General features: G+C 44.1%; 1 protein-coding gene across 2 annotated transcripts in view; it reads right to left on the bottom strand.

Moving 5' to 3' along the window:
- Positions 1–1,788: 1,788 nt before the first annotated feature.
- The window catches only part of SH3RF2 (SH3 domain containing ring finger 2), a 145,701-nt gene continuing 120,666 nt past the window's right edge, over positions 1,789–26,823 (bottom strand). Inside the window, exons 9-11 of one of the 2 annotated variants that reach the window (XM_025388668.1) lie at positions 23,420–23,778; positions 20,915–21,223; positions 1,789–5,105 (exon numbers count right to left, since the gene is read on the bottom strand). In XM_025388668.1, the coding sequence (XP_025244453.1) occupies positions 20,948–21,223; positions 23,420–23,778 (635 nt within the window). In that variant the 3' untranslated portion in view covers positions 1,789–5,105; positions 20,915–20,947. Of the gene's footprint in view, positions 5,106–20,878; positions 21,224–23,419; positions 23,779–26,823 lie in introns of those variants that run through there. The other variant, XM_025388667.1, reaches the window with a different exon arrangement.

The raw sequence follows: 26,823 nt of genomic DNA, 5'->3' as shown, positions 1-26,823 counted from the left end.
CCTCCCACTCCTCCACCAAAAGATATGTTGAACTCTTAACCCCTGGTAACTGTGAATATGATTTTATCTGGAAATAGGGTACTTGCCATTGTAACTAGTTTAAAATGAGATCATTAGGGTGGGTCCTAATCGAGTACGACTGGTGTCCTTACAAGAAGAGGGGAAAAGACACAAAGATAGAGACACAGAGGGAAGACACGTATGTGAAGACAAAGGCAAGGATGGGAGCGATGCTGCCACAAGCCCAGGAATGCCTGGGGCTACCAGAGGTTGGAAGAGGCAAGGGAAAATCCTCCCTCAGAGATTTTGGAGGGAGCATGGCCCTGCCAACATCTTGATACTGGACTTCTAGCCTCCAGACCGAGACAGAGTAAGTTTTTGTTGTTTTAAGCTACCCAGTTTGTGATCACTTATTTTAGCAGCCCTAGGAAGCGACCATCTACCATGTTTGGTAGATGTTTTTGTAGGGCAGCAGCACCAAACAGTGCCGAAGAACCTGGGTTCCGCAGCCTGAAACGCCTCCTCTATTTACTAATTATACAACCATAGGCAAACTTGCTAACCTCTCTCTGTTTCGGTTTCCTTATCCGGGAAGTGGGATGGTGATAGTACTGATCTCGTAGGGCATGAAGATTGTAAATCAAGACATTTAGCACATGGCCTGGCAGGTAGGATGGACTCAGTAAATATGTGTGATCACTGTTTTATGGCTACTTTGTATTTGTGGCAAATTATACTAATTTTCCTTTTTTTTTTTTTTTTTTTTGAGATAGAGTCTTGCTCTGTTACCCAGGCTGGAGTGCAGTGGTGTAATCTTGGCTCACTGCAACCTCCACCTCCTGGGTTCAAGTGATTCTTGTGCCTCAGAGTAGCTGGGATTATAGGCATGTGCCCCCACGCCTGGCTAAGTTTTGTGTTTTTAGTACAGACAGGGTTTTGCCATGTTGCCTAGGCTGGTCTTGAACTTCTGGGCTCAAGCCATCCACCTGCCTTGGCCTCCAAAAGTGCTGGGATTACAGGCGTAAGCCACTGCACCCAGCCAAATTATACTAATTCACCATTGGAACATATAGTTTTCCTTTAAATTAAATTCTAGATGAAAGTTGATACTAGAGATGAAGTTGCCCCCACCTCAAAAAAGAAAATTGAATCAATTAAAATAAGAATTTTAAGTAAATAATAACACAGGTGGTAGATGGATATGGTAAACATTGTGAAGGTGGTAAGATACTAATATTAGTAAGCACTTATATGTGCCAGGCACTGTTCAAATCACTCTACGTGTTTTAAGAAATTTATCCTTAACATCCCTCAGAAAGGTGCTATTATACCTCCATTTTCTAGAAAAGGGATCTGAGCCACAGAGAGGTTAAGTAACTTACCCAAGGCTAAACGGCTGGCAACACAGGAAATCAGGCACTTGAGGCTGTGCACCTAACCTTTGCACTCATCAGGCAGAGAAGACTTCCAGCCAAGAGGGCTCTCATGGTTGTACAAACCAGAGTTTGCTCCACAGAAGTGAATTCAGCCTGCTCAGCTTTAAAAGGAAGTGTTACTTGCCTGTTTCTCCACCTACCTCCACTGGAACTAAGCAATTCCCATTTGACAAAGTGATTTCCTCTCCTAACCCTCCCTTTTGGATGTCCAGAACAGCTGCCAGGAGCTAAACCCCTTTGGGAGAAATTAAATGCTCACTGTTGACATTTAATTTATGACAAAGTGTTGCCCTCTCCAAACCAGCTACTGAAAAAAGAAAAAAAAAAAAATCCAGGCCTGAGGAACAACCTATTAAATGAAAATAAAGGTTTTATTGTTTCATGCTAAAAGACGTATTAGGTTTCACACACTTACAGCTGGGAACAATGCACGTTTTTGGCAAAGGAGGCTCGAGCAATCTCTACACGTTCACACGGTTGACCCCTCCCTGCATGAAGAGCAGATGGTGTTTCATGCACAGATTTCTGGCACAGTTCTCCTCTCGTCTGATGTAAAAGGTGTGAGTGGACCTCTAGCCCCCTTTCCCCTTTTGCTTCTTCTGATCAGTCTCGGCGGTAAAGAGAAAATTTAGCACTTCATTAGGGCCACTAACCCAAGTCAATCTCTGGACTCTGAAGCACTGAGTCGACCACAGAATCACAGAACATAAAACAGAATTAACATGTGGATAGTTTTTTGAAAACCGATGGTAGAAAGTGGTCCTGAAGGGAGGTGGCTTAGGGTCATGACTTCTGATGTCTTCTAGAAGAACATGTTAAGTCCAGGAAAAAAGGACTTGAAAAAAAAAATCTGTGCTCCCAGGAGAAACGTTAGCCAATACTAGATATTGAAGTGACACAATAACTCTGACATTAAACATTCCATTAGCACAGTTTTACAAAAAATTCAGAGTGCCACAAATTTGACAGTTACCCAACAGTGAAGACACATTCTGTATGTTTTTCTTCTTACTAGAAAATTCCAGACCGGGCGTGGTGGCTCACACCTGTAATCCCAGTATTTCGGGAGGTCGAGTGGGCAGATCACAAGGTCTGGAGATGGAGACCATCCTGGCTAACACGGTGAAACCCCATCTCTACTAAAAACACAAAAAATTAGCAGGGCGAGGTGGCATGCGCCTGTAATCCCAGCTACTCGGGAGGCTGAAGCAGGATAATCGCTTGAATATGGGAGTCAGAGCTTGCAGTGAGCTGAAATGGCACCACTGCACTCCAGCCTGGGCGACAGAGTGAGACTCCGTCTCAAAAAAATGAAAATTCCTTTTGGTTTTCCAGGATACAAAGTGTGGAACAAATCCCTGATGACTCCATATGGGTAAACAACACCAACACACATGCAACAGACATATTACAGTAATCTATACAGATTATTACAAATTACAAAGCCAGAAAACAAGCCCCTACACCTCTTGGCTTTACAGTGGAATATACTAAGGAAATAAGTTGCCAGCCCTGGAACGCGCTATTTTTTGGGATGAAGATATGAAAATTTTGGAAGTCCTTAAGTGTTCACTGCCCTAAGCAATCATTTTTTTATGTATGCTATATATGTAAGGTTTATTTATATAATATTCCATAATGACTAACACATTATACCCCTTTTATAAACATTATTCACATACATATTAACTCATAGAGATTCTCTTTGGTCTGTTAAAAACACTGTACTTAAAAAAATAAGCAGAGACACAAGAGTCTATAGTTTTTCTGCTTATGTTTCCATGGAGGTGTGAATTTTTCTCTTTATTTTCTCCTTCCTCTTTTTACCCTTAACACCCTTTCCCCTTGACCCGAAGTGTAGTAATAAGAAACAAATAATTCCGGGAGATGAAACTCAGATGTCACCATTAGCAAACTATTCTACTGCACATTTCCGGGTTGGCTCTTTGTGATCATTCAAGCCCATCCTTGCCTCCTCCCTGACATCCCCAACACTTTGTGGTCCTTGATCATTTGGAATCTGTATGCTGTGTTTTAAAAAATATCTGGTTTACTGGCTAAGCAGGTTCGAAGGAAGAGCTAAATCCTTATGAAACCCTCCACTATACCTCGTGGAAAGTTCCCAGAGACTTAAAAAACAGGACGTGTTTTTTAAAAAAATTAGGAGTGGTGGTTTAGGAGTGGTGGTTTCCTATTGTTCAGTTGTAAGGCGGAAGCCAGTGCATGAAGATGGAAATGTGACTAAGAGGGCTTTGAAGACAAGGTGTAAATAGCCAGTGTGCTCAATCACACCTCTTCCCTTCTCACCTGCCACGTAGCAGATAAAGCCAGAACTCTGAGGCTTCTGGTGGTGTATTATCACTTCCTCCTGTGGTTAACCGAGAGAAGGGTGTGGCTAAGAAGTCCAAATTATTCATCGCATTAAAAGATAGCTGCCAGTTTAACCCCTGCATGTGACAGTTTCACGTAGAAGAAAATATTTCTGTAACCTACAGATGCAATCCTTACTCTGATCCTGGTTTGGCTGATGCTGGTTCCTGTTTACAAGCAGGGCTGAATGAAAAACTGAGGATGCTTCAGTGTAAAATTAGGATCTGAACTTTAAAACAACCAACATATCCAGTGATGCTGCACTTGTGTTATTGTCTTTGATAATCAGAGCAGCATGTGCTTTTAAAAATCAAATTCTTATTGATGTCTTAAGAGAGGAGGAGAAGATGAAAATACATGGTTCAAATAACATCAGGGTATTTATGAATTTCATTTATGTGAGCAATGTCTCTTGCAGGTTAGCACAGGTAATTTTAAAATTGTATTTTAGATTATAGCCTTTTTTATTTTAAAAAAAATGTCTTCTAATGGCTTATTCTTTATGATGACTTATTTATGAACATAAAGGATGCATAGTTATAAGTGATATTTATATCTTTCTACTTGAAATAGCCTCTTTGTAAGCATTACAGTTTGGTATCTTTCATATAACATCATGAATTTTTTTCTTGTCTGAGACTCTTTATGTACCAAGTCTTTATTTCCTTGATCACTATGTTCTATTAGAAATCCCTGGGGTCAGAAGGTATCAGGGGGAAAAGAGAGAATGGAAAAGAATGAACATGTGGCAGAGGGCTGCAGGTTGCTTGGTGGGGATTTGGGCTGGGGTGATGGCTAGGGGACATTGTGCTGAAGCATTGGCCTCTTCGGATTGAACACCAAAGAGAATATGATGTCATCTGCTGCATCACTCTAAATCTGATCTGGAGAGACAGGCCAGACCACAGAGCTGGAAGGCATTGGATGTCCTGTCTTGTCATTTGTTAGGTGCCAAGCTGTGAGAAATTAGCAAGATAAAGTTTGGCTTTGACAACAGCAGTGAGTAACAGAGGGATGGGAGTCTGGTGTAACCTGTAGCAGCACATGACTCACTTGCTTTTCTCCATTCTGGCCCACTACCCATTAATACTGTGGGTGAAGACAGATTTGCTCTTCCTCCTATTACTCTGCTGTCTTGGAGGCCAGACTATTGGTATCCCTGTACCATCCCTGATGTTCAAGGAATATCATGCAGTCCACAAACTCTCTATTGAGCAGTTTCCATCCCGGCAGATCGTTTGCTGTCTTCTGCATCCCAGTTGTCAGGAACTCGTCCTGGGAAGATGACCAAAGCAGGCTCTGTAAAGTAAAAAGGATTTCAGAATCTGTTGTGTGCGAATGCAGTTGGGAAGAACTATAATTCTTCAGAATTCTTACACCTTTTGGGCAGAAAGTCATCTTCTCACAGAAGAGATGCTGTGTTCTTCTGAGTGCATCATATCAGGAGGCACACAGTATCTGTTTCCCCATTGCTGGTGATGCTAACTTTGGTGTTTTGGTTAAGGTGATTGTCTACTGTAAAGTTGTGATTTTTTTTTCTTCTTCTGTGACTAATAAGTATCTTGCGAGCAGATATTCTGAGACTTTTCAAGTTTTCATCCACTAGTTTTAATATTCATTCATGGTTATTGCATGAACCAATTATTACTGAGTGGTTGCCAAATGGTTTTTTTTTTTTTTTTAATTCCATAATTCCTTTTACACTTAGAGGTTGGCACTTGACCATAAGGGAGAGCTTTTCCTTCTCCCATATTTATTTATTTATTTATTTATTTATTTATTTATTTATTTATATCAGTATAGGCTCAGGGATTCCTATTTCGTTCTATGGGTTATCATCTGTTACTGCCAAGCCCCCTTCTCCTGCTCTAAACCCTGAATCTGATGATGAAGAAATAACAGACACACACATATTGAGAGACATTCCATAAAACAAATGGCTTATACTACTCAAAATTCCAAGACCATGTAAGAAAATGAATCTTGAGGAACTGTTCCACATTAAAGGAAACTAAAGAGGTATGACAACTACATGCAAGATGTGGTCTTGAAAGGGATCCTAGAAAAGACTTGTGAAATAATTTTTCTATAAGGGAAAATAGGACAATTGAAAAAATAGTAGGGCAATTGAATAAGACCTGTAGACTAGTTAATAGTACTATATCAACATTGATTTCCTGATTTTCCTGGTTTTATTAGGGTTATGTAAGAGCATATCCTTATTTAAAAAAAAATATACACTGAAATGTTTAGGGATAAGTGGGCATTTAGTCTCTAACTTACTCTCAAATGGTCCAGAAAAAATAAAAATGAACCTGGTAAAATGTTAACTTTTGGGGAACCTAGTGGGAGAGTTTACAGGAATTCTTTGCACTATTTTAGCAAACATTTATAACAGTCTGAATTTATTTCAAAAATAAAAAGTTAAAATCCATGAGCCCCCAGAATTTCTCTGAGGTCTCAAATATTGTATTTTGATGACCAAACTCAACCTGCATTCCTATGATCCTCACACATGGAATCAATATCCTTCCCTCCCTGGCCAGTCTCTCACCTCCTTTCTCTTCCTAGGCTGAGGATGCTCCAGAGGAACGTGCAGCCAAACCTGTCTGGCAGTGCCTTGTGAGGTGAGGGCAGGTGGTTTGATTGCACATAACAGGAGGTCGCTCTTTATGACTTTGTTGCATGGCTCTTGGCCCTTCTGAGTACAAATAAAGTCCAAACTAACCATGCTGGAGGAGGAAAGGAGAAAGCTAAAAGGATGATGGGAAATTGGTTCGATAATTTTCTATCTCCTGTCCAATTTTCTTTCATCTAGACCCTGATTTCTTTTCTGTCCAGGGACTCGTGCTGATGTAACAGGCTAGTTTTCTCTTTGGGGAAACTTTAATAATGATCACAGCCTGATTCTTTGTGGGGGTGGTGTGGAACAGTCAGATCTTACAAGCCATTTGTGGAAGTCTTATCACATCAATTTGGGGAGTCTTACCTAAACTCCCAACTTATGAAGGCAGAACTAAGATCTGTGGCTCCAGAGACCCAATGTACCAGAGAAGCCCCAGCTTTCAAGCAGGCAACCACATTTGGGCTCAAAACTGAGTTGCTCTGAGCTCCCAGTACCTGCAAATGCAGTGCAGCACTTCCTCATTAGCTAATGTGCTCCACTCAGCACAACAGCAAGTAAGAGCTGTCAGAGGCTCCAGGTGGCTGCTTTGCATTCAGCGGGAGAAACAGGCATTCTGTGATTACGAGGATGCATTCTGTGTCTCACCATGTCAATAAATTACACAGGATTTGGAGTTATGTTGTCTTCACTACACACCACTGAACATGGGTGGGGGTTTCATTTGGTTATTCACCAATTTTAGCCCTCAAAAGGAAGGCAGTCTGCCTTAGACATACCCTGCCTCTCCTCCCTGTGCCTAGGTTGGTGCCAGTGCTGATACTGGGAGTCCGCCTATGGAGAAGGTTCACCCTGTTAATATCACAATGGGCTCAAAGATGGCCGCTTTGATCTGTACTATCAGTCTTGGTGTCGGCAGCTGTGAGAATGTCCCTTCCAGATTACAGCTTCTGCATTCCAAGCGAGTAGCAGTGGTTTGTTTGCTCTTTTTAACTACCTTTATTGTGATGTAACATTTCTGAGAACAAGTGCAGGGGCAGGGAAGTAATAAGGAAGTTACTGCCAAGGGAAAGCTGGATGCCACATTAATCTGACCTTCCAGGTTGTGCTAAATGATGTAGAAAGAACTTCAACTCCAAGATCAAGTGACATTTTAATAGGCACCCAAAAAATCCCATCAATGGGAGGAGGTGTGACTTTTCCTAGGCTGGCATTGTGCGGTATGAAGTAGCAGCCCTTATTAGCACTGTGTCTACAGGCCAGGGGGTTTGGGATTAGGCAGGTAATAATTCTTTGTTTACTGAGTACTCAGAAGACAAGTCTATTTGAACTAAAAAACAAAAACAAAAACATCACCAAACCCCCCTGATGCCTGGAGATAACTTTTTCATCCAATCTTTTTTAGATGGAATTTCACCCTTGTGCCCCAGGCTGGAGTGCAGTGGCACGATCTTGGTTCACTGCAACCTCTGCCTCCTGGGTAGCTGGGATTACAGGTGCCCGCCACCACGCCCAGCTAATTTTTGTATTTTTAGTAGAGATGGGGTTTCGCCATGTTGACCAGGCTGGTCTTGAACTCCTGACTTCAGGTGATCCGCCTGCCTTGGCCTCCCAAAGTGCTAGTATTATAGGCATGAACCACTGTGTCTGGCCTTTCGCTCCACCTTAACTGAGGTGGAAAGCAGTTAACAGCCACAGACTGGAGCCAGACTGCCTGGGTTTATTTCCAAACCCCACAATTCCTAGCCTTGTGACCTTATGGAAGTTTCTTAATCTCTCTAGGCCTTAGTTTCTACCAGTAACATGGGAGTAGTAATAGTATTTATTTTGTCTGTTTGTGGGAGTTTTAAATAAGTCGATGTTTGATATCAGTAAAGCACATGGAACAGGGTCTGACACATAGCAGGGACTCTATAATTGTTGGCTCAAAATTATTATTATGGATTAAAATACCTCCTGAAGGCTATTTCTTGTGATCCTGCTTCGTAATTATCTCAAAGAACAGAAAACCCTACAGGTAGAAACATGTCATTAAACAGTGGCTGTCACACTTGTTACTAGAATTTCTTCTGTCCTAAAAACCTGTCCCAGTTTCCTAAGTTGAGTTCTGTAAATTTTACATTCCTATCTATCAAAGGATAATAATGGACAGTAACAAAGATAATAATACCTTAGTGTTTATTTTGTATGGTGTTGTGAGATGTCTTCTATTATTATTCCCTTTATATAGATGAGAAAACTGAGACTCAGATAGGTGAAGTGACTTGCCTAAAGTCACACAGCAAGTCACACTTTAGGTACAACTCAGGTGTTCCAAATCTATATCCTGGGCTCTGAAATCCTGTGCCAGAGACAGGCTGGGAGAGTGAGGGGCAGAGAGAAACAGAGAGAGAGAGAGAGAGAGAGAGAGAGAGAGAGGACAGAAGGCTAAAAGGGAGGAAGAGAAGAGACTCACAACTAGTAATAAGTATTTTCTGAATGAGTAAATGGGTGCAGAAATTCAATAACTATACCCTAATGATAACAAAGGAAATGATATTTTATGTCTCATGTATACAATTCCAAACAACCATTTTGGCTGTTTTTTTTTTTTTTTTTTTTTTTTTAAGATGTCAGTTTGCTTTTTGTTTGCTGCATAGTTACTGCTTTAAAGAGCTACGAGGGCCAATTCCTCTAAAAGGTGAGTTCTTAAGATCTCACAGTCCTGAATGCTAGTGCCTAAGCCAAGTCCCTTGTTTTAGAGATTGGGAATGGGGTGGAGAAAAGGGCAGTCATTTGCCTCTCCGTTTGTAATAACTCCAGTAGCATCTTCCCTATGTTCATCCTTCCTATGACAGGCCTTCTTGTCAGGATAAAAGGGAATTCATTTATTCTCCAATTGTTCATTGTATGATCAAAAATGTTTGATAAATGAAAGACTGCTAGTGGCGGTGAAACCCTGTCTCTACTAAAAACACAAAAAATTAGCCAGGTGTGGTGGCGGGTGCCTGTAGTCCCAGCTACTCGGGAGGATGAGGCAGGAGAATGGTGTGAACCTGGGAGGCAGAGCTTGCAGTGAGCCAAGAGCACGTCACTGCACTCCAGCCTGGGTGACAGAGCGAGACTCCGTCTCAAAAAAAAAAAAAAAAAGAATGTTAATGGAACCTACCCCATGGAGAGTTTCCTGGACAGGTTGAGCTTGTTCCTGCTCTTCCCACTATGCTGCATGTCTGGTTCCTTCTTAGTCTTCAGGTCTCAGCTCGAATGTCATCCCTTTGGAGAACCTTCCCTGGCCACCCTACGTAATATAGCTTATGCCCGTCAGCCATTCTTTGTCCCGTCACTTTGTTTCTTTCGTAACATCTGACATGTAGAAATTCTCCTGCTTGTTTACCATTTTACCTTATCCGTGTTGTTCACTGCTGTATCCCAACTGTACGGAACAACAGCTGGCACATGGCCGATAGTAGATGCTCAGTTGATATCGTTGAATGAAAAATGAATAAATGAATGAAGTGACATTGGTTTTTGCCCAGGAAGAAAACATTCTGCGACTTTAAATGGAGATGGAGTGAGAGCAGCACTTGCCTGGAGCCCATAGGTCATAATGGACGCCTAGCGGGGGTTTAATCAGTACACGCATTTTCTGAACTACAGAGTGTGCCAGGGACATTTAATTTCTGTTAATTGGCACCAAGGAGGAGGGGTTGTTATCGAAATCACCAGCCAGCTGGAAGCATGTCCGTGTCAGACCTATCTGCAAATTAGAATGGACATTTCATAAACCGTGTCAACCTTGGGAAGCGGCAAGCGCCCAGAGGGGCAACACCAATATGCTTGCTGGCTGTATCCGGGGGTACACACAGCCCTAAATCTGCAACCTTCAGCAGATGAGGCGGTGAGGTGGTGGGGACCACCAGATGAGAAGAGATTGGCAAGGATTACGGCATAAAATGCATTTTAAAATCGTTGTCATATTGCCCCAGCCCTGGCACCACTGACCAGCTTCTCTGAAAGGTCAGAGAACAAAGAAACTGAGATTTCTCAGCCTTCAGAGCCGGCCCCACCTTTGCTACTGGTTGCCCTGGACAAGTGATGTATCCTCCGAGCTTCAGCTGTTTGATCTATACGTAGGGGAGAATAACACAACTCGTGGGGGCCTTGTGAAGATTAAGTGAGAAAATGAATGTAAATAACGATAATGGTAGTGAACATTACAGTATTTTCTTGTGCTGGGCACTGTGCTAATGACTATTTACATTGTCTCACTTAATCCCCACCAAACCATTAATTGTGCTTTTGCACAATTAATACCTGCATTTTACAAGGGAGGGAAATACAGGTTGGAAAAGTTAAATGCCTTGGCCATGGTGACACAGCAAGGAAACATGGGGCCTGTATTTGGATTCAGGTCATCTGACTCCACTGGGCTCTTAGCAACCCTGTTGTAACAAACCCTCTAAGGGATTCACAAGGTACCTGGCATTTAGCCCACAACTAATGAATGGCAGCTAGTAAGAGATTCTGTTCTTTTTTTTTTTTTTGAGATGGAGCCTCGCTCTGTCGCCAGGCTGAAGTGCAATGGTACAATCTCGGCTCACTGCAACCTCTGCCTCCCGGGTTCACGCCATTCTCTTGCCTCAGCCTCCCAAGTAGCTGGGACTGCAGGCGCCCACCACCCCTGGCTAATTTTTGTATTTTTAGTAGAGATGGGGTTTCACCATACAGGCCACCAAACTCCTAACCTTGTGATCTGCCCGCCTCGGTCTCCCAAAGCGCTGGAATTACAGGTGTGAGCCACCGTGCCTGGCCTGAGATTCCATTCTTATATTTAGCATTCTTCCTGCTCATCCTGCTTTCAAGCCTATGTCATCCTGCAAATTTCTCCAACAGCTACCACTTCTGGGTCCCCTTCTGCATACCAACATCTGGCCTCGCCTCACTCGATTTTCCCAGTCACAGTGTGAAGTGCTGATTATTGCTCCCACTCTTCTGATAAGTAAAGAAAGCTCGGAGAGGTTTGTTAACTTGGTTCAAGGTCAGATAGCTGACACGTGGGGTCAGGATTTGAACCCAGGGATGTATGACTCCAGAGTCCAGGCACTCCCCTCTTCATGTCACATTTCTCTGTGCTGCTCATGTTTCAAAATCTTTTTTCTGCAGGAAGCTTTCTTGACAACTAAAACACTCTCATTGTTCTCCCCTCTCACTTCTGTCTGATAGAGCCTAGCTTGCCGTTGTGCTCTTTGTTTTGAATTGTGCCTCTACATCTACATAAATGGTAATAGGTACCATTTATTGAACACTTCTATGTACCCAATACCGTACTCAGAGCTGGACATGCCTGAACTTGTTTAATCCTGCTGAGAACTCTACTAGGAGGTGCATGGTCTGATCCTCATTTTACAAATGAGAAAACTGAGGTCTAGGGATGTGTCACTTTTCCAAGTTTCTTTAGTTATTTGCCAAAGGAAACATAGCCAGTAACAAAGCTGTGAGAAAGCCCCAGGTGATCCATTTCCAAATCTCATCATCCCAGCTATTATATTAATTACTTCTCCAGATCTTGTGACATTCTAGTGGACTGGGAACATAGCTGGTCCTTGACTGATGCTTTTAGTTCTCTGTTGGAGGCCGCCATAACAAAGAAGTCCTAAGCTCCAAAACTTGCCAACATCTAAAAACAACTTAAGCTTAAAAAAGAATTCAGCTTATAAATAGCATGTGCAGAATAGAATATTTAGAAATGTGGTTCTGATATCTAAAATTAGCCTTCCCTTCAAAACAGTATCACCCCTTCTGACTGATGTTTCATTCCTTGTCATGGAAGCTAGTGCTATCTCTCTCTAGCTGTGACTGACATGTCCTCTTTGTGCAATGTCATCCTCTACCCTCTCCTTGACAGAGACATAAGACATCTCTTACAGAGTTGGAGAGAAGGTGGTGATGGGGCTAGCAGGAATCTGGGTACCACCTTTTGAAGGCACTATTTATTTGAATTCCTTTTTGGACCTCCAGGCCTGTTTTAGCTGCCTCCGTACGTTGTGACTCAAGCTTCCTTTCTACTTATTTGTGAGGGTCTCCTGAATGCAAATAGCCTTCACAATCCTCTTGGGTGGTCAGGGAGTTGTGATTCTCATGGGAAGGTCATTAGGATGGTGCTAGCCTCCAGGACATGTGTGACCTACAGCAGTCAAACCCCGACATCAAAAATGGCTCTCATCAAGTCAGTCAGTCATGCTAGCACTGATTCCAAGAGCATTAACACAAAATGCACAGTTACAAAACAGCCTCTGCAGATGTCTTTTGCCTTTCTCCCTAGGTCTTGGCTGGCATTCTTTTAGTCCTTATCAGGCTGCAGCTCTTGTCCATCCAGCAGTGACCCCGTTTGCCTAATTAGCTTGCATATGTGGGTGTGTATCTACCCCCAAAGGAAATTGCATTTGAACTTTGGATAAACACCAGCAAGGAACACTGGAAGAAGATGTCAGCTCTCTGAGCCCTTTTGTTCCTGCAGAGGAGATGGAAGTGGGGGTCATTTTGGAAATCATATCCCTCTTCTTGTGGGACTCTGCTCTGTATCATTTAGAGTGAGGACAGGCAAAACCAGAAATAATCTCACGAAGACAGAGCGACCTGGGGAATGCAAAATGATCACTGTGTTTTGATGTCAGTGACCCAGAACCACATTGCAAGCTTCAGTTCTTTTTCAAGTGGTTTGGCTGTGTCTGGTAACTCCGGGAGCAGCGGTAGATTTGCTTTTTGGATTTCTCTGTGCATAAAACTCTCAGTTATCTTACTTCCCACCCCTACTTGTTGGACAGCAAGACCTAACCTCATGGATTTTTTCTGGGAGGGCTTGACCCTCTGTGATAAACCCTCCTCCATCTCCATCCCCATCCTAGCTAGCTCAGCAGCACATCTCATTTGTCCATGCCCTCCAATCTCAACCATGTTGATAGTTGCCATTGAAGAAGAGGGATTAAGGTTTTGGCTTAGAGCCCTGGGTTCCAGTTCTTGTTGCCTTGGACAGGTCATTTGACCTCTGGGCCTCAATTCTAATCTTTAAAATGAGAAAATAGCAGTACTTCTGTCATAGGGTTGGGTAAAATTAAATGATACCATGTATGTAGCATGTAAAGTACTTGGCATATAGTAGGTGCTTGACACATGATGGCAATTATTGCTGGATGAGGAGTCAGGGTTGTTACTTTTTTTTTTTTCAGTTTCCATTACACCTCAAACTAGTTTTGTGATCTTAAGCAAGAAATTGAAACATTCTGAGTCTCAGTTTTCTGATCTGTAGTCTGGAGACAAAAATAGCATTCCCAGGCCAGGTGTGGTGGCTCACACCTGTAATCTCAGCACTTTGGGAGGGTGACGCAGGCAGATCGCTTGAGCCCAGGAGTCTGAGACCAGTCTGGGTAACATAGCAAAGGCCTACCTCTACAAAAAATACAAAAATTAGCCGGGTGTGGTGGCACATGCCTGTAGTCCCAGCTACTTGTGGGGGTGAGGTGGGAGAATCTTAAGCTGGGGCTGCTGAGGGTGCATTGAGCCGAGATTGTGCCACTGCACTCCAGACTGCGTGAGGGGAATGAGACCTTGTCTCAAAAAACAAACAAAAAATAAACAAGCATTTCCCTGCATACTCACAAGGTTCTTATGATAATTTATTAGAAGATTAGCAGCAGCAGCAGCAAGATCTCATTTCAGTTTCAGATTCTGAGAAGTTGCTTTTGGTTTCTATGGTTGGCTACCTTGAGGTCCCGGGCAAGGCCCAGAGGAGAGTTACTTTAAAAGCCCCCAAATCACTTGAAAGCAATTTGGGCATGGCCACAGCCTGTATTTCCCCATTCGGAAGCAACAAGGTGTCCCAAAACAGGTGTAGTTGGAAAAATTCTTGTCAAAATTCCTCCAAACCAGGATTCTCAAAACCAGACATGTTGGTGCATCAACATCAGTTCCCAGCAATGAATCAAAGCCTTAGAATCTGAGGCACAGAAGCCAGATGGGAGCTCAAACCTTCAGGCAGAATATCTATGGCCTTAGGTTGCAATATTTGCTTTCAGTAGTGTTTACCAAATATCTCTATGGGTTTCACTAAAAATTCCATATGGTACATGTGTGGGAGGATTACACGGGAAAGATAAGTGAGGGATGCAGGGTAGTGGTTGTGGGGGAAGTTGTGGGGAGGGAAGAAAGGAACGGGATTGGGAGAGGCACACAGTGGACCTCTGATATTGACAATTACTATTTTTAAAAAAGCTGGGTGGCAGGTATATGGTTATTTATATGATCCTGTATAATTTCATATCTGTGAAGCATTTAATAATAAAAAGGGGAGAAAAGCAGAAAGGAGGCCCCAAATCCAGAAAAAATTAATAAGGAACAAACAATACTCTATGAGGGATGTATCTATTTTCATCTCTCCCGTCAACCACTGTATCTCCATTGCTTCTCACAGAGCCTGGTCCAGAGTGGGTGATGGATCACTGCTGTTGAGTGAATAGATGGATGGATGGGTGCATCTGTAACCTCCTCCATGCCCCCCATCATCCCCCACCATCTTTGACTTGATGGCACACCTTAGATCCCACTTCGCTGCCTTCTGTTTGTCAAAGTGTAGATCAGTGGGCAGAGGGCCTCCTGGGAACACTGTTTCTGCTTTGGTCTAGGACATAATCTAGGCCTGGAAAACGGTCTGCTTGATCATTTAACATTGATCTATTGCAAATAAAATGTCCTTGTATTATTTATTCTCCATGACATCGATTTGCTGCAAAGATCTTTGGAGTTAATGCCTCTGGTCTGGTCCTGCCTGCCAAACACATTACCTAAGTAACTGTCTTTCATGGTCATCTGAGAGGCTGCTGGAAGTACTAGTACTATCTTCTCTTAGCCAGAGAGTATCGGGGTCTTTTCTCTCAAGATATAAACAAGAGAAGCATCAGTGGCGGCAGCTGCTGGCCCGGCACTACCCCGTGCCAGCTTGCTAAGCACTTGGTCCCAGCTGGAGAGACTTGATAGGACTTTGCCGTTCTGCCTGCCACAGCTGTTCACTTCCCAGGAAGGGAGTCCAGAAGCTATGTGGCTGCCTGTGTGGTCAGACGTGGGTGAGAGGATGAGGATGGATGCTTGCTCCTCTCATGGAAACAGATAATTTCCTTACCTGCCAAACCAATGGCAGAGGAGCTGGGAAGCTCACAGGCATTGCTGAGGCCTTTGAAGGTGTTAGCTGAGAAAGGCAGGCCAGCGAGCATGGAGCTGCCCTCCCTCCCATGCAGCGCCTTTCCTAGGCCAAGGACCAGGTGAAGGTGATTGTCAAGGGCTGGACAGTGGTCAGGAGTGGGCTGGATGGAGTGCTGGGCTTGTTGGCAGAGCTCTTGGCTTCTGAGTGACCTCTCTGGGTCCTATGCTCTACTCCAGGGTCACAGTTAAGATATTTAGCAACCAGGATGGCATAGGCACCGGCCAATTGGAATGGAGAAGGGCTTTATTGCTGGAGGTCTTAGCTGCACCTGGCCTGAGCTTTTAGGTGCTGGATGTTAGAGTGATGGGGAGCACCTGAGGGAAGGACCAGGTTGTGGGTGTGAGGAGGCCTTGGGGAGCTCAGAGCATCCACTGTTCACCTATTAGTACAAACTTCTTTTGACATTCTACCAACCAATGTGGCCACACTCCTGCTGGGTGTCAGGACTGAATGTTGGCTCTGCCATACCATATGAGAAAGGTGGATTGGAGCCTCACACTTTATGTGAATCAGAATCACTTAGGGTATTGTTAAAAGCACAGACACCCGGAACCCACCTCCGAACTATTGAGTGAGACTCCCTAGGGCCCAGGCCAGGCTTACTACACTTCTAAGACCTGACTGTCCTGGATCAGCTGATCCCTAAGTATTCAGCTGCGACTTTTGAGGGGGTTATGAGGACTTGAGAGATGGGGTCCAGCACAGTCTCTGGGGGGAATATGCCTAATTCAGGGGCAGGTCATGTGGGTGAGTGAAGCAGGTTGCTGTGACGCAGACGTTGAAGAATGAATGTTCATTTATTTGAAGCCGCCTTGACCCTGATCCAGCCCCCTGGATTGCTGCTGCCGGGGAAGGTAGGCCTGGTGTGGACGGACCTCCTGACTTTTCAAGACAGACTGGAGGTCACTGAGCTATGATTTGAGTCAGTCCTGCATCTCATCAAGACACAGGTGGGGGCGCTGCTTTAAACTCTTCCTGCTCTGAAAGCCCTGTCCGTGGAATGGGTGAAGGGTGAGGGTGAGGCGGGTTCCACACGCAAAGGGAAAGAGACAAGTCCTAAGTAAAGATCTTGATGCTGCTCGATGGGACCATTTCCTCAGGTGTGGTCCTCAGAGTATGTCCCCAGCTGGGCATGATCCACCTTCCCTACTCAGATGTCTCCCGTTTTCCCCCAATCAAATCCTACTCCTAGCAGTTTTCATAGCACCAAAATGCCAGAGTCTAACCACAGGGCGAAGGGGCACTCTTCCTAGGTACTGTCTGAACCTTAGCTGAGGGGTGATGCTCTCACAAGATGGAATTTTCACCTTCAGATTTGAGGGGCTGAGGTTCTACCTGGGATCTCTGGAATGTTCCTCAAGGGAATAAATTCCTCTAAGTATTAAGTGAATTTGGGTCCATTGCTACATTTAAACCCAAATGCTGAAGATCTTCTCCTGCTTGGAATACCCTTTTTCCCACCACTTTGTGTATCTGACTCTCTCTTGTCCTTCAGGACTCAGCTTAGACTGTGTTCTGACTTTCAAGACGAGGTTTTGTCAGTCTCCTTTCAGCACCACAGTCCCAGGCAGGCCCTTCTGTTAGAATTTCTTCACATGAAATTTCAACAGCCTGCTTGCTTAAAAACATCCCAGTCTAAAATTTGTTAGGTGTTCATCACGCCAGCACTGTTTAAGTCACTTTGTGTCATTATCTCAGATAATCCTCATAATATCCCAATGACGTTGGCACTACACTGTTTTATTCCTATGTAAGAAAATGAGGCTCTGAGAGATTAAGTAACTTGCCTGACATCCCATGGTGAGAAAGTGGTAAATGAAGACCTGAACTGTGTTTGTGCGCAGCGGAGCGTTCTAGGCTCTTTCGCATTTGCAACCAAAAATGCACTCTGCTGCCTCCTGGCAGTCCAGAGTCAGTATCCTAAAGTCAAGGATGGGTTTTTGGTTCATGCAGCAAGTCCCAAGTTGGGCTCTGAAGTCAGACAGTTTGAGACTGCGTCCTTGCTCTGCCATCATCTGTGGTTAACCTTCAAGCTTCAGTTTCCTTCTCTGAAATGGGGACAATCTACCTGTCTTATAGGGATATGGTGGAAATTACATGACAGAATGTGTTTATCATCTTCACTGCTGTGCCTAGCACATAGTAGATGTTAAAAACATGTTGGGGCTGGGTGTGGTGGCTCATGCCTGTAATCCCACACTTTGGGAGACCAAGGCATGGGGAGGCGAAGCCGAGGAGTTTGACGCTAGCCTGGGTAACATAGTGAGACTTCATCTCTACAAAACATGAAACAAATTTACAAAGCATGTTGGTGGAATGAATGAGTTAAAGCTGCCAGTGAAGCCAACTTTTACTTGGAAAAAACATCCTTTGCCCCTTTAAAACCCTCTTAAAACTCCAAAAGGTGGGATTTGCTTTGGGAGAGGGTAAGTTGGATGCTGCACGTGGGTGAAGAGGCTGGAGGGAGTGGAGGTGGCAAGGCTTGGAGTTGTTTGCATCTCTCAGAGAGGTTATCCCATAGAGATAATAAATAGACGGTGGGAAGAATATTTCATTTCATTTGGAAAGCATGGACATCTCCATTCCATTTAAGCACCCTGCTTGTCAGTCACAAAACTTAAAAATTAACTGGATACATTGCCACTGAGGAATAGACTAAATATTTGGTCGGTCAGTCATGCCATCTCTCTGCCACTCTGAGTGTAGAGTAGACAGCTAAACATTGCTAAACTCATTGAGAGTGCTTTTTGGTAAAGATGAGGTATGGGTACTTATACTTTGACCAGTCACACAATGCCTCCCTGTTCTTGGACTTTATCTCATTTCTCCATCTGGATTATTATATGTAGTTCAATGAGGCACGGATTTGGGCATGTTGATTTTGTGGAACTAATGGGTCAGTATCTCATGTTTGAGTCCACAAATGTGAGATATTGACCCAAAGTTTGTGAGATATGGACCCAAACATGATTGAGATCGTTAGAACAACGTGCTATCATGTTGGCTCTACCAGTGCCAAAGGTCTGACACAATGGCAGTATTTTATGGGAGGAGTATGGTTTTGTTTTGTTTTATTAAGGTCTGGAAAAAGTCTGTGGACAATTCCATTTGCCGAGTGTGTGAGTGGGTATGTAAAAGACACATGTTTTGAATCCCATGACCTTCAAGAACTATCTAGGGGAAAGGTCTAATTAGATACGTCTTTCTTTCTCTCTCTCTTTCTTTCTCTCTCTCTCTTTCTTTTCTTTCTTTCTTTCTTTCTTTCTTTCTTTCTTTCTTTCTTTCTCTCTCTCTCTCTCTCTCTCTCTCTCTCTTTCTTTCTTTCTTTCTTTCTTTCTTTCTTTCTTTCTTTCTTTCTTTCTCTCTCTCTCTCTGTCTCCCTCTCTCCCCCCTCCCTCCCTCCCTCCCTCCCTCCCTTCCTTCCTCCCATTCTTCCTATCTTTCTTCCTTTCTTTCTTCTTGCACCCAGCCTTAGTGGCAAATGTTATTTATGCGTTAAAGTGCCTACATTGATGGGCATGCAATAAATGTTAAATCACAACAATTAAGTTTAATGAGACTTAATGGGTTGTCTCACAGCTTTGCCTTGGCTTCCTGGGACGCCTCCTCTATCCTGATTACAAGGCTCTGACTGGCTGGTCCTGCTCCACGTCAGTTCCATCTTTGCGGGGTCATCTAGTTTTGCCCCATTCTTCATTGCAGACCCTGTCCTTTCCTCACCCTGTCAGGGAATGTAAGGTTGCCCCACCCCTTGTCTCCTTTAGCCTCTTCCTTTGTGCTTTCCCTCAATCCTCTTTCACTCTTACTCTTATGCCTACTTTCTTTCCTCTATATTTTCTTTACCCCCCCCTTTTTCCTCCTTTCCCCCGTTTTTTCCTCCAGCCTTCTTTGTCCTACCCCTTTTATAGCAGCTTTCCCCCAGGAATCACTCCCACCCCAACCTCGGGCTGCCATGTTCGCACTGATGTTATTGCCTTGTGGGTGAAACTGCTCATCTGCCCCAAGTCAGAAGAAAGCAGGGAAAGTCAGGAATGTTGCAATGCAAACAATATATATCCAAATATACATTCTAACCCCAACCCCATATAAGGTTGTTTTTAAGCATGTTTTGCTTTCTTTTTTTCTTTCTTTTTTCTTTTTTTTAGACAGAATCTTGCTCTGTCACCCAGGCTGGAGTGCAGTGGTGCAGTCTCAGCTCACTGTAACCTCTGCCTCCTGGGTTCAAGCTATTTTTGTATCTTGGCCTCCAGAGTAGCTGGGATTACAGGCGTGTGCCACCATGCTTGGCTAATTTTTGTATTTTTAGTAAAGATGGGGTTTCATCATGTTGGCCAGGCTGGTCTCAAACTCCTGACCTCAAGTGATCTGCCCACCTTGGCCTACCAAAGTGTCAGGATTATAGGCATGAGCCACCGCACCTGGCCCACGTTGTGCTTTCTTGAAGTCAGACTATATATCTAAACCCCAACCCCATATAAGATTGTTTGTAAGCACACTGTGTTTTCTTGAAGTCAGACTGTAGAGCCAGGATAAATTAATTGTCCATAATGCCATACATGGCCCTATTCACAGCCATATAATTCACATAGAATTATATGTGGGAAAACAGATCGAGAAGATTAAAGTATGATACTCTTTTGATATTTGGTACTCAGTGATCTCTCTGAGCTTCTGAAGTGGAGCATACTCAGGAAGCTGACTCCTTCTAGTTTTATTGGATTCTCAGAATGTTTAAAGTATCCACCTCACACCCCTCGCAGAAATTCTCCCTTTGCAGCCAGGATTATGACTTTACAGAGGGAAAAAGATACGGCAGCTACTAGTGGCTAGTGTACAGGCCCCAGAAGATGGCAGAAGTTGCTCTAATGCTTGTTAAGGACACTGTAAGGTCAAAGAAGCAATGCCAACAATCCCACCATTGTCACACCCCTGCTGCAGCCCCCTTTAGGACACCACAGAAAGTCTACACAGTAACATGGGGACAACAAGAGGCCACATACTCCATGCTGGGGCATAAGGTGGGCACGACAATTTTTCACTCCTTGGTCTGAGTAAGCGAGCCTTGAGGTATCAAATCATTATGTTTGAGTGTTTAGAGGCCACGCCATCTATCCTCCCACCCAGGGCAGGAATTCTTGCTCCCACCTTTCCTTTCCTGAAAGTAAAATAGGAAGCACAAGGACGCATACTCGAGTCCCCAAAGAATGGCAGGATGCCCTCAGTGGAGGCAGACTGTATTTAAATGCAATTCACCTCTTTGGGGTCTAGGAAAAGCCACCCGTAGGTTCATTTGCTGGGAAACACGGTCTGCGTGGCTGAGGCAGTGGACAGCAGGGTTGTGGCCTTGCCAAGAGCTGACTTTCTCCGGAGGTCTGTCTGCTGTCCGGAGTGGCAGCCGCTTCGGTGGGCAAATAGGACGGTCATCTCTGGGCCCAGGGACGCTGCTTCAGGCTGGGATGCCTTGAGGGTGGCCGGCTGTTCAGGCTTTCCGGAGGTGGGATGGGAGGTGTAATGTTTGGTGGGAGGAGGGCTGTAATTCTGAAATCTCACGGTTTTGACTTGCTGCAAGAGAAAGGAGAGGAAATGGACACAGGTGAGGTGGGAGATGTCTATTTCCCTGTGCTTGTCCCCACTTGAAATGCCTCATTTATGCATTCATTCTGCAAATATCTGTGCCTACCAGGAGTGTCAAGTGCTATGATGGAGGAAGTACAAGATGCTGAGCATGCAGAGGAGCATCTAACAGTGGAGAAGCCAGGGAAGTCTTCCCAGAGGCTTTCAATTGAGAACCACAAAAGGATTAGGACTTATCTGGGAGAAATAGGGTAGGCCACCACCTATGAAAACAGCCTGAGGCCAGAGGGTATGATCCCTTCTGGAAGATAAAAGAAATTTACTTTGCCTCTCTCCTCTCTACGTACGATTAAGGCCAATCTCAAGGCTTTCCTTTTCTTTGAGGCCTCTCTCCTGAAGAATCCATTTAGAGATTTCCATAATGGCCTTATAAATCCTTAGAGCACAGTTTGCACACTGGACACCTGCTGGCTGAATTTAGCCTGCAGAATGTTTGAGGGTTTGATCGACTTGCCAACACACAAAAATTGAGAGATTGCATATAAAAATCAGAATTTCATATGTCTCATAAAAAAAAAAATTAGAGCTCTGGCACACTGGCCTATGCCTCATTCTGACAACAGCTGACTGGACCTGAGAAGCAGTGCCCCCTTGACATGAGATGCGAGGTCTCTAGTTTGTGCCAATTCCCCCTCTTCCTCTTTGCTTTCACCTCTCCTGGCCTGTTATATAACTGCCGGGTACCTATAGGTACAGTATTTGCTTTAGCCAGTCTCTGTCTTAGGGCCTAATACAGCGTTCTGTGGTACTGCTCGGGAATGATGTCTTTCTTCCATGTAATTCAATCCTCGTGTCCCCCACTAAGATCTGAGTTTCTTCATACTTTCTGACCCTCGTCATATCTAGCTAAGATCTGGGCATTTATGAAATGCTTGTAGTTGTATCTAAAAGTTTGGAATAATAGGCAACTGGGGCCTAGAAAACTCTGAATTATTTCTGTAATTCGGAAAAAGAACTCCCAACCTTTATATCTGTCGATGCTTTTTCCAACGCCTTTCCCTATGAGCTTATAGCTTAGCAGTAAGAGCATGAGTTTTGTAACAGATCTGGATTCTACTTCACACTTATGTGTCAGCTGTGTGGTCTTGGGTAATGTTCTTTAACTTCCTGAGTTGCCATTTCCTGATTTTAAAATGAGGATGAAACTAATGCCTATTTGAGAGGGTTGTTGTCAGGATGAAAGAGACAGGACACATGAAGTACTCAGCACCGTGTCTGCCAGCTTGTTAGTATTCGGTAACTGGTTAACCAATGGGGGAATCACATCCTCTTTCCGTTGTGAGGGGAATGGTCGATGATGGTGGAATGATGCTGATGGTGGTGGTGATGGAGGTGGTGATGGCGATGATGTGATGATGATGGTGATGTTCCATAAATTAAAAGACAGCAATAAGCATCACTTAACTTTCTTACTGCCTTCTCTTGCCACCATCCCTCCTGCTTCACGGATATTATTGAGAACATAAGCCTTTTACAAAAACTCTTATGTCTTCTAGTGGGAAATGTCCTGAACTAGAAGTTAACAGATCTGACCTCTGCCACGGAGGTCACAATAAGGTAGTTGCAGTCATTATCATTCAGTGTCACCTCGATGTCACTTACATTATCCTGTGTCTCAGTTGCCTCTTTTATACAATGCATAATTATGTGTCAAACCCTATGTAAGCACTTTACATATATCATTTAATCTCCACTCCAATACTGTGTGGCCATTACTCTTTCTACCTCCATTTTACAGATTATGCAAAGTAAGTGTCTCAGAAGGGTGAAGTATTTTGACCAAAGTCACCCAGCTAGCAAGCAGCAGAGCTGGAATTCAAAACAAGATTCGTCTAATGCCAAAGTCATGCTTTTTTTTCCAGCCACTTTTGGGCCTCAAAAGATGTACAAAATATTCAGGAAACAGAAAGGTGAATCAGTAACACATGTAAGGAGGGCGTGGGTGACGTGGGGATGTTGGCCATGGCTCGGTGGGGAGTTGGAGGGGAGGAGTGTTGTGTGTGAGGATTCTTTCAAGGTTGCAATTTTGGTTCCTTGTTCACCAACACTAAAATCTCAGAGCTGAGACACTATGCGTAGTAGGCGATTGAAAGAGTCGGGCCCCCAATGTCACTCTGATCCTACCTTTTCGATGCCATTTCTTGAGTTTTCTGGTTTCACCAGGATGGATGGTGGGGCAGATGCAGGTGGTTTTGGCAGAGGCTCACTCTTGATGGGGATTTCCTTGTCTTCCATGATGAGGGAGCTGGCTGCCGAGTGGATCCGGGCCTCACTGCCCCTGCTGATGCATGTGAGGGCAGGCTCCCCCGTGAGGGCAGGCTTGGACCCCATGTCCACCACCATGGTCGAGGGGGAGGAGGGGACCCCCTGTGGCTGGTAGAATTGGAACTGCTGAGGCCGAACAACCATGGTGGGGCTGCGTCTGAGGGAGCCTACCACGAGAGTGGGGATCCCGGACTGGATGGGTCTCTGCAGGGATCCATCTGGGGAATTATAGGACAGAAAAATCAGCAGCAGGGGTGGCTGGCAGTAGGTTGGGTGGGGCTGGGAAAGCAGTGCATCCTGATATCCCAGAATAGACAAGTGCTTTCCTCATCTGACTGCACTCGCTTTCTCTCGGGGTCTTTCAAAGGTGACTTTATTCTTTTTTTAGTGCTGTTTGCTGATGCTGGCAGCAAATAGCTATCCGGCTGAATGGGGTGTGTGTGTGTGTGTGTGTGTGTGTGTGTGTGTGTGTAGGGGAGCTGTCAGAAGGTATATTGCTTCCATTTGCCTTGTGACACACACACACACACACACACACACACCCCCCATGTGAAGCAGACACAGAGGCAGGCAGACCAAATAGGAAACAAATGACAGAATCAGAGACAGGAGATAGAAGAAATTGAGAAACACAAAGGAGAGGCAACCAAGAAGAATGAGAAAGAGGAAAAGGAGAAAGAGGAGGAGAGAGGAAAATTCTGCCCAGCGACTTGCCGTGAAAATCCTAACAGAAGCTTTAGGCATATGAGGGGTGGGGGTTGCTTTTTGTCGGGGGCTGCAGGGAGGAAGGGTGAGTGGAAATAACTGTGATTGTTAGGCAAGCACAACAGCAGATAGAGGCAAATTTGGAAAGGTTATTCCACAGTTAGTCCTGTGACGATGGGCTTTGCAATGTCTCATGACAGAGCATCTGGAATCGGACCTCCTCCTGGAGAGCCTGGGATGAGTTAAGTCCCGTCACCTCTCTGTACCTTCGTTCTCTCATTTGTAAACTAGAGATAATAACAGTACATCGTTGGGCTGTTGTGAGAACTGCATTCTATCAGGTGTGCAAAGTGTTAGGATAGTGCCTGGAATATGATAAATGCCGTATGTTTGTTAGCTCTTATTATTTTTGGGTAAAGGATTGCATATCCTAAAAATGCAAGGTCCAAGAGCTTGGTTTTGTCCCTTCCTGAGCTCATTCTTCTTCTTCTCTCTCTCTCTCTTTTTTTTTTTTTTTTAAATTGAGATGGTCCTGTCTTAGGAAAAGGTCATTTCTTCCCCTCAAATTATCTGGAAGGCAGGAGATCCCCGTCCCTTGGACATATGTCCTGTAGGTGACCTGGGGAATCAGGAGTTCATTGCATTCTGTGGGGAGGTGGAGGAGACACCCCTGAGAAACACAATGGGCCATTTCTCCATAAGGGTTCCACAGCATTTAGAGAGCTGTAGGTTTTGTCCCAGCCAGAGTTGTTAGTCCTTTGTGACACTCCACAGACTCGAGTTTGAATCAAAGTCATTTGTGTCCAACACAGAGGGTCTGAGCCAAGGCCACGTTGGCACTGCGACTTCTTATCAAGCCAGTTGTGTACATGACAAAGCAGGACACTCGCTAAACACAATTGGTGTCCTCAGCTGCTGCAAGCAAGCCAGTCACCATTTACACAAGTGTGACCTTTCCATTTAGACATTTATTTCTCCACTGACAGCCCTGTGAGGTTCACGTGGTCAGTTCTCCTGCCATTTCTTTTTGCTCTGAAGAGACTGAGAGCTTGCCAGCCTCACTTTGGGAAAAGAGAGAAAGAGAAAGCCTCTGGGACCTGGGAAGTCAAAGCAGCACCAGGCAGACATGTCCTCAGGCTCTTGTAAATGTGTGAAAAATTGGCTTTATGCCTTATCTTTTTATCTTGTCAATTCCTAATTTCCAAGAGATTTAATGCTTTCTTATGACATGTGCATACAATGCAAGCAGTCAAGGCTCCATGCCAATCAAGATTTTGCAAAGGTGGAGAGGGAGTATGTTAAGGAAAGTGTGAACAATTGCTTTCAGGATGCAACTCTGCATACCTAAGTGGTCTAGACTGAGTGTGAACATTTCTTCTTTTTTAAAATCAAATATATATAGATACTAACAGCCCAGACTGGAGTGCAGTAGGAGATTGTAGCTCACTGCAGTCTCAACCTCCCTGGCTCAAGCCATCCTTCCGCCTCAGCCCCAAAAGTAGCTGAGACCACAGGCATGTGCCACCATACTTGGCTTGTTCTTTTAATATTTTTAGAGATGAGGTCTCACTATACTGCCCAGGCTGGTCTTGAACTCCTGAGCTCAAGTGATTTTCCCACCTCAGCCTCCTGAAGTGCTAGGATTGCAGGTGCGAGCCACACACATTCAGCCATGTATGAACATTTCAACCTTAAGTGAGTTTGTGCTCTGGATGGACCAAAGATGATCTTGATTGTAGTAGCAATGATAGTAATAAAAAATATTATAAAAAACTAAAGTTTCCTGACAGATTACTATGTGCCAGGCACTGTGCTATCAGCCATGTTTGGGTTGTTTTATTAAGTTAACCCTGATGAATTTTTATTTCCCATTTACAGAAGAGTGAACTGAAGGCGGAAGAAGTTAGTCATTTTCCCAAGGCTGTTGTGGTGGGATTACTTATTGTGTGTGTGTGTTGTGGGGAGAGGTGGAGGGAGGTACAGGAAGGTGATGGAGGGAGGCATGGTTGAGTGGAATGAAGTGCCCAGAATTGTGGGACTGGTGGTCAAACAGGCTGTCAGATGAAGGCACTGGACAGTGAAGCTAAGATATGTGCTTTCTTTTTAAGGGGAGATCTTTGCTTAAAAAGGGGCATATTGTCCCACATGTTACTCTTCTGCCTTGACCAATCATACTGCGTTTTCATGTTAATTCATCTGTTAAGTTCACAAGAGAGATTGCAGAGCTTAGTTTAATTCAGGGAACACAGAACAAATCATATTTACTGGGCTTGGCTTGTCTTCTTCTACAGAAGTATAAGAAAATAAAGTCTTGATGTTTTGTAGAAGAACTGGGTTTCAAACACTTTTTACAACGCCTGAAAAGGAAATCTTATGGAGAAGTTCACTATGTGAAGAGACAAAAGCATGGTTCTTGAGAATCGGTATGTATTGCCATGTGTGCAATGTGGATGTTATGATGGTAAAAATAAAGCAAGGTGCAGAATAATGCAGTGAATATTGTTAACAGGTATGTGTGTTTCCTATCTATCTAAGGAAGAGAACTTGGGACTCAGGGT

Source organism: Theropithecus gelada, chromosome 6 (assembly GCF_003255815.1).
Source record: "Theropithecus gelada isolate Dixy chromosome 6, Tgel_1.0, whole genome shotgun sequence".
Lineage (NCBI taxonomy): Eukaryota > Metazoa > Chordata > Mammalia > Primates > Cercopithecidae > Theropithecus > Theropithecus gelada.
This window is presented reverse-complemented; position numbering and strand designations above follow the sequence as displayed.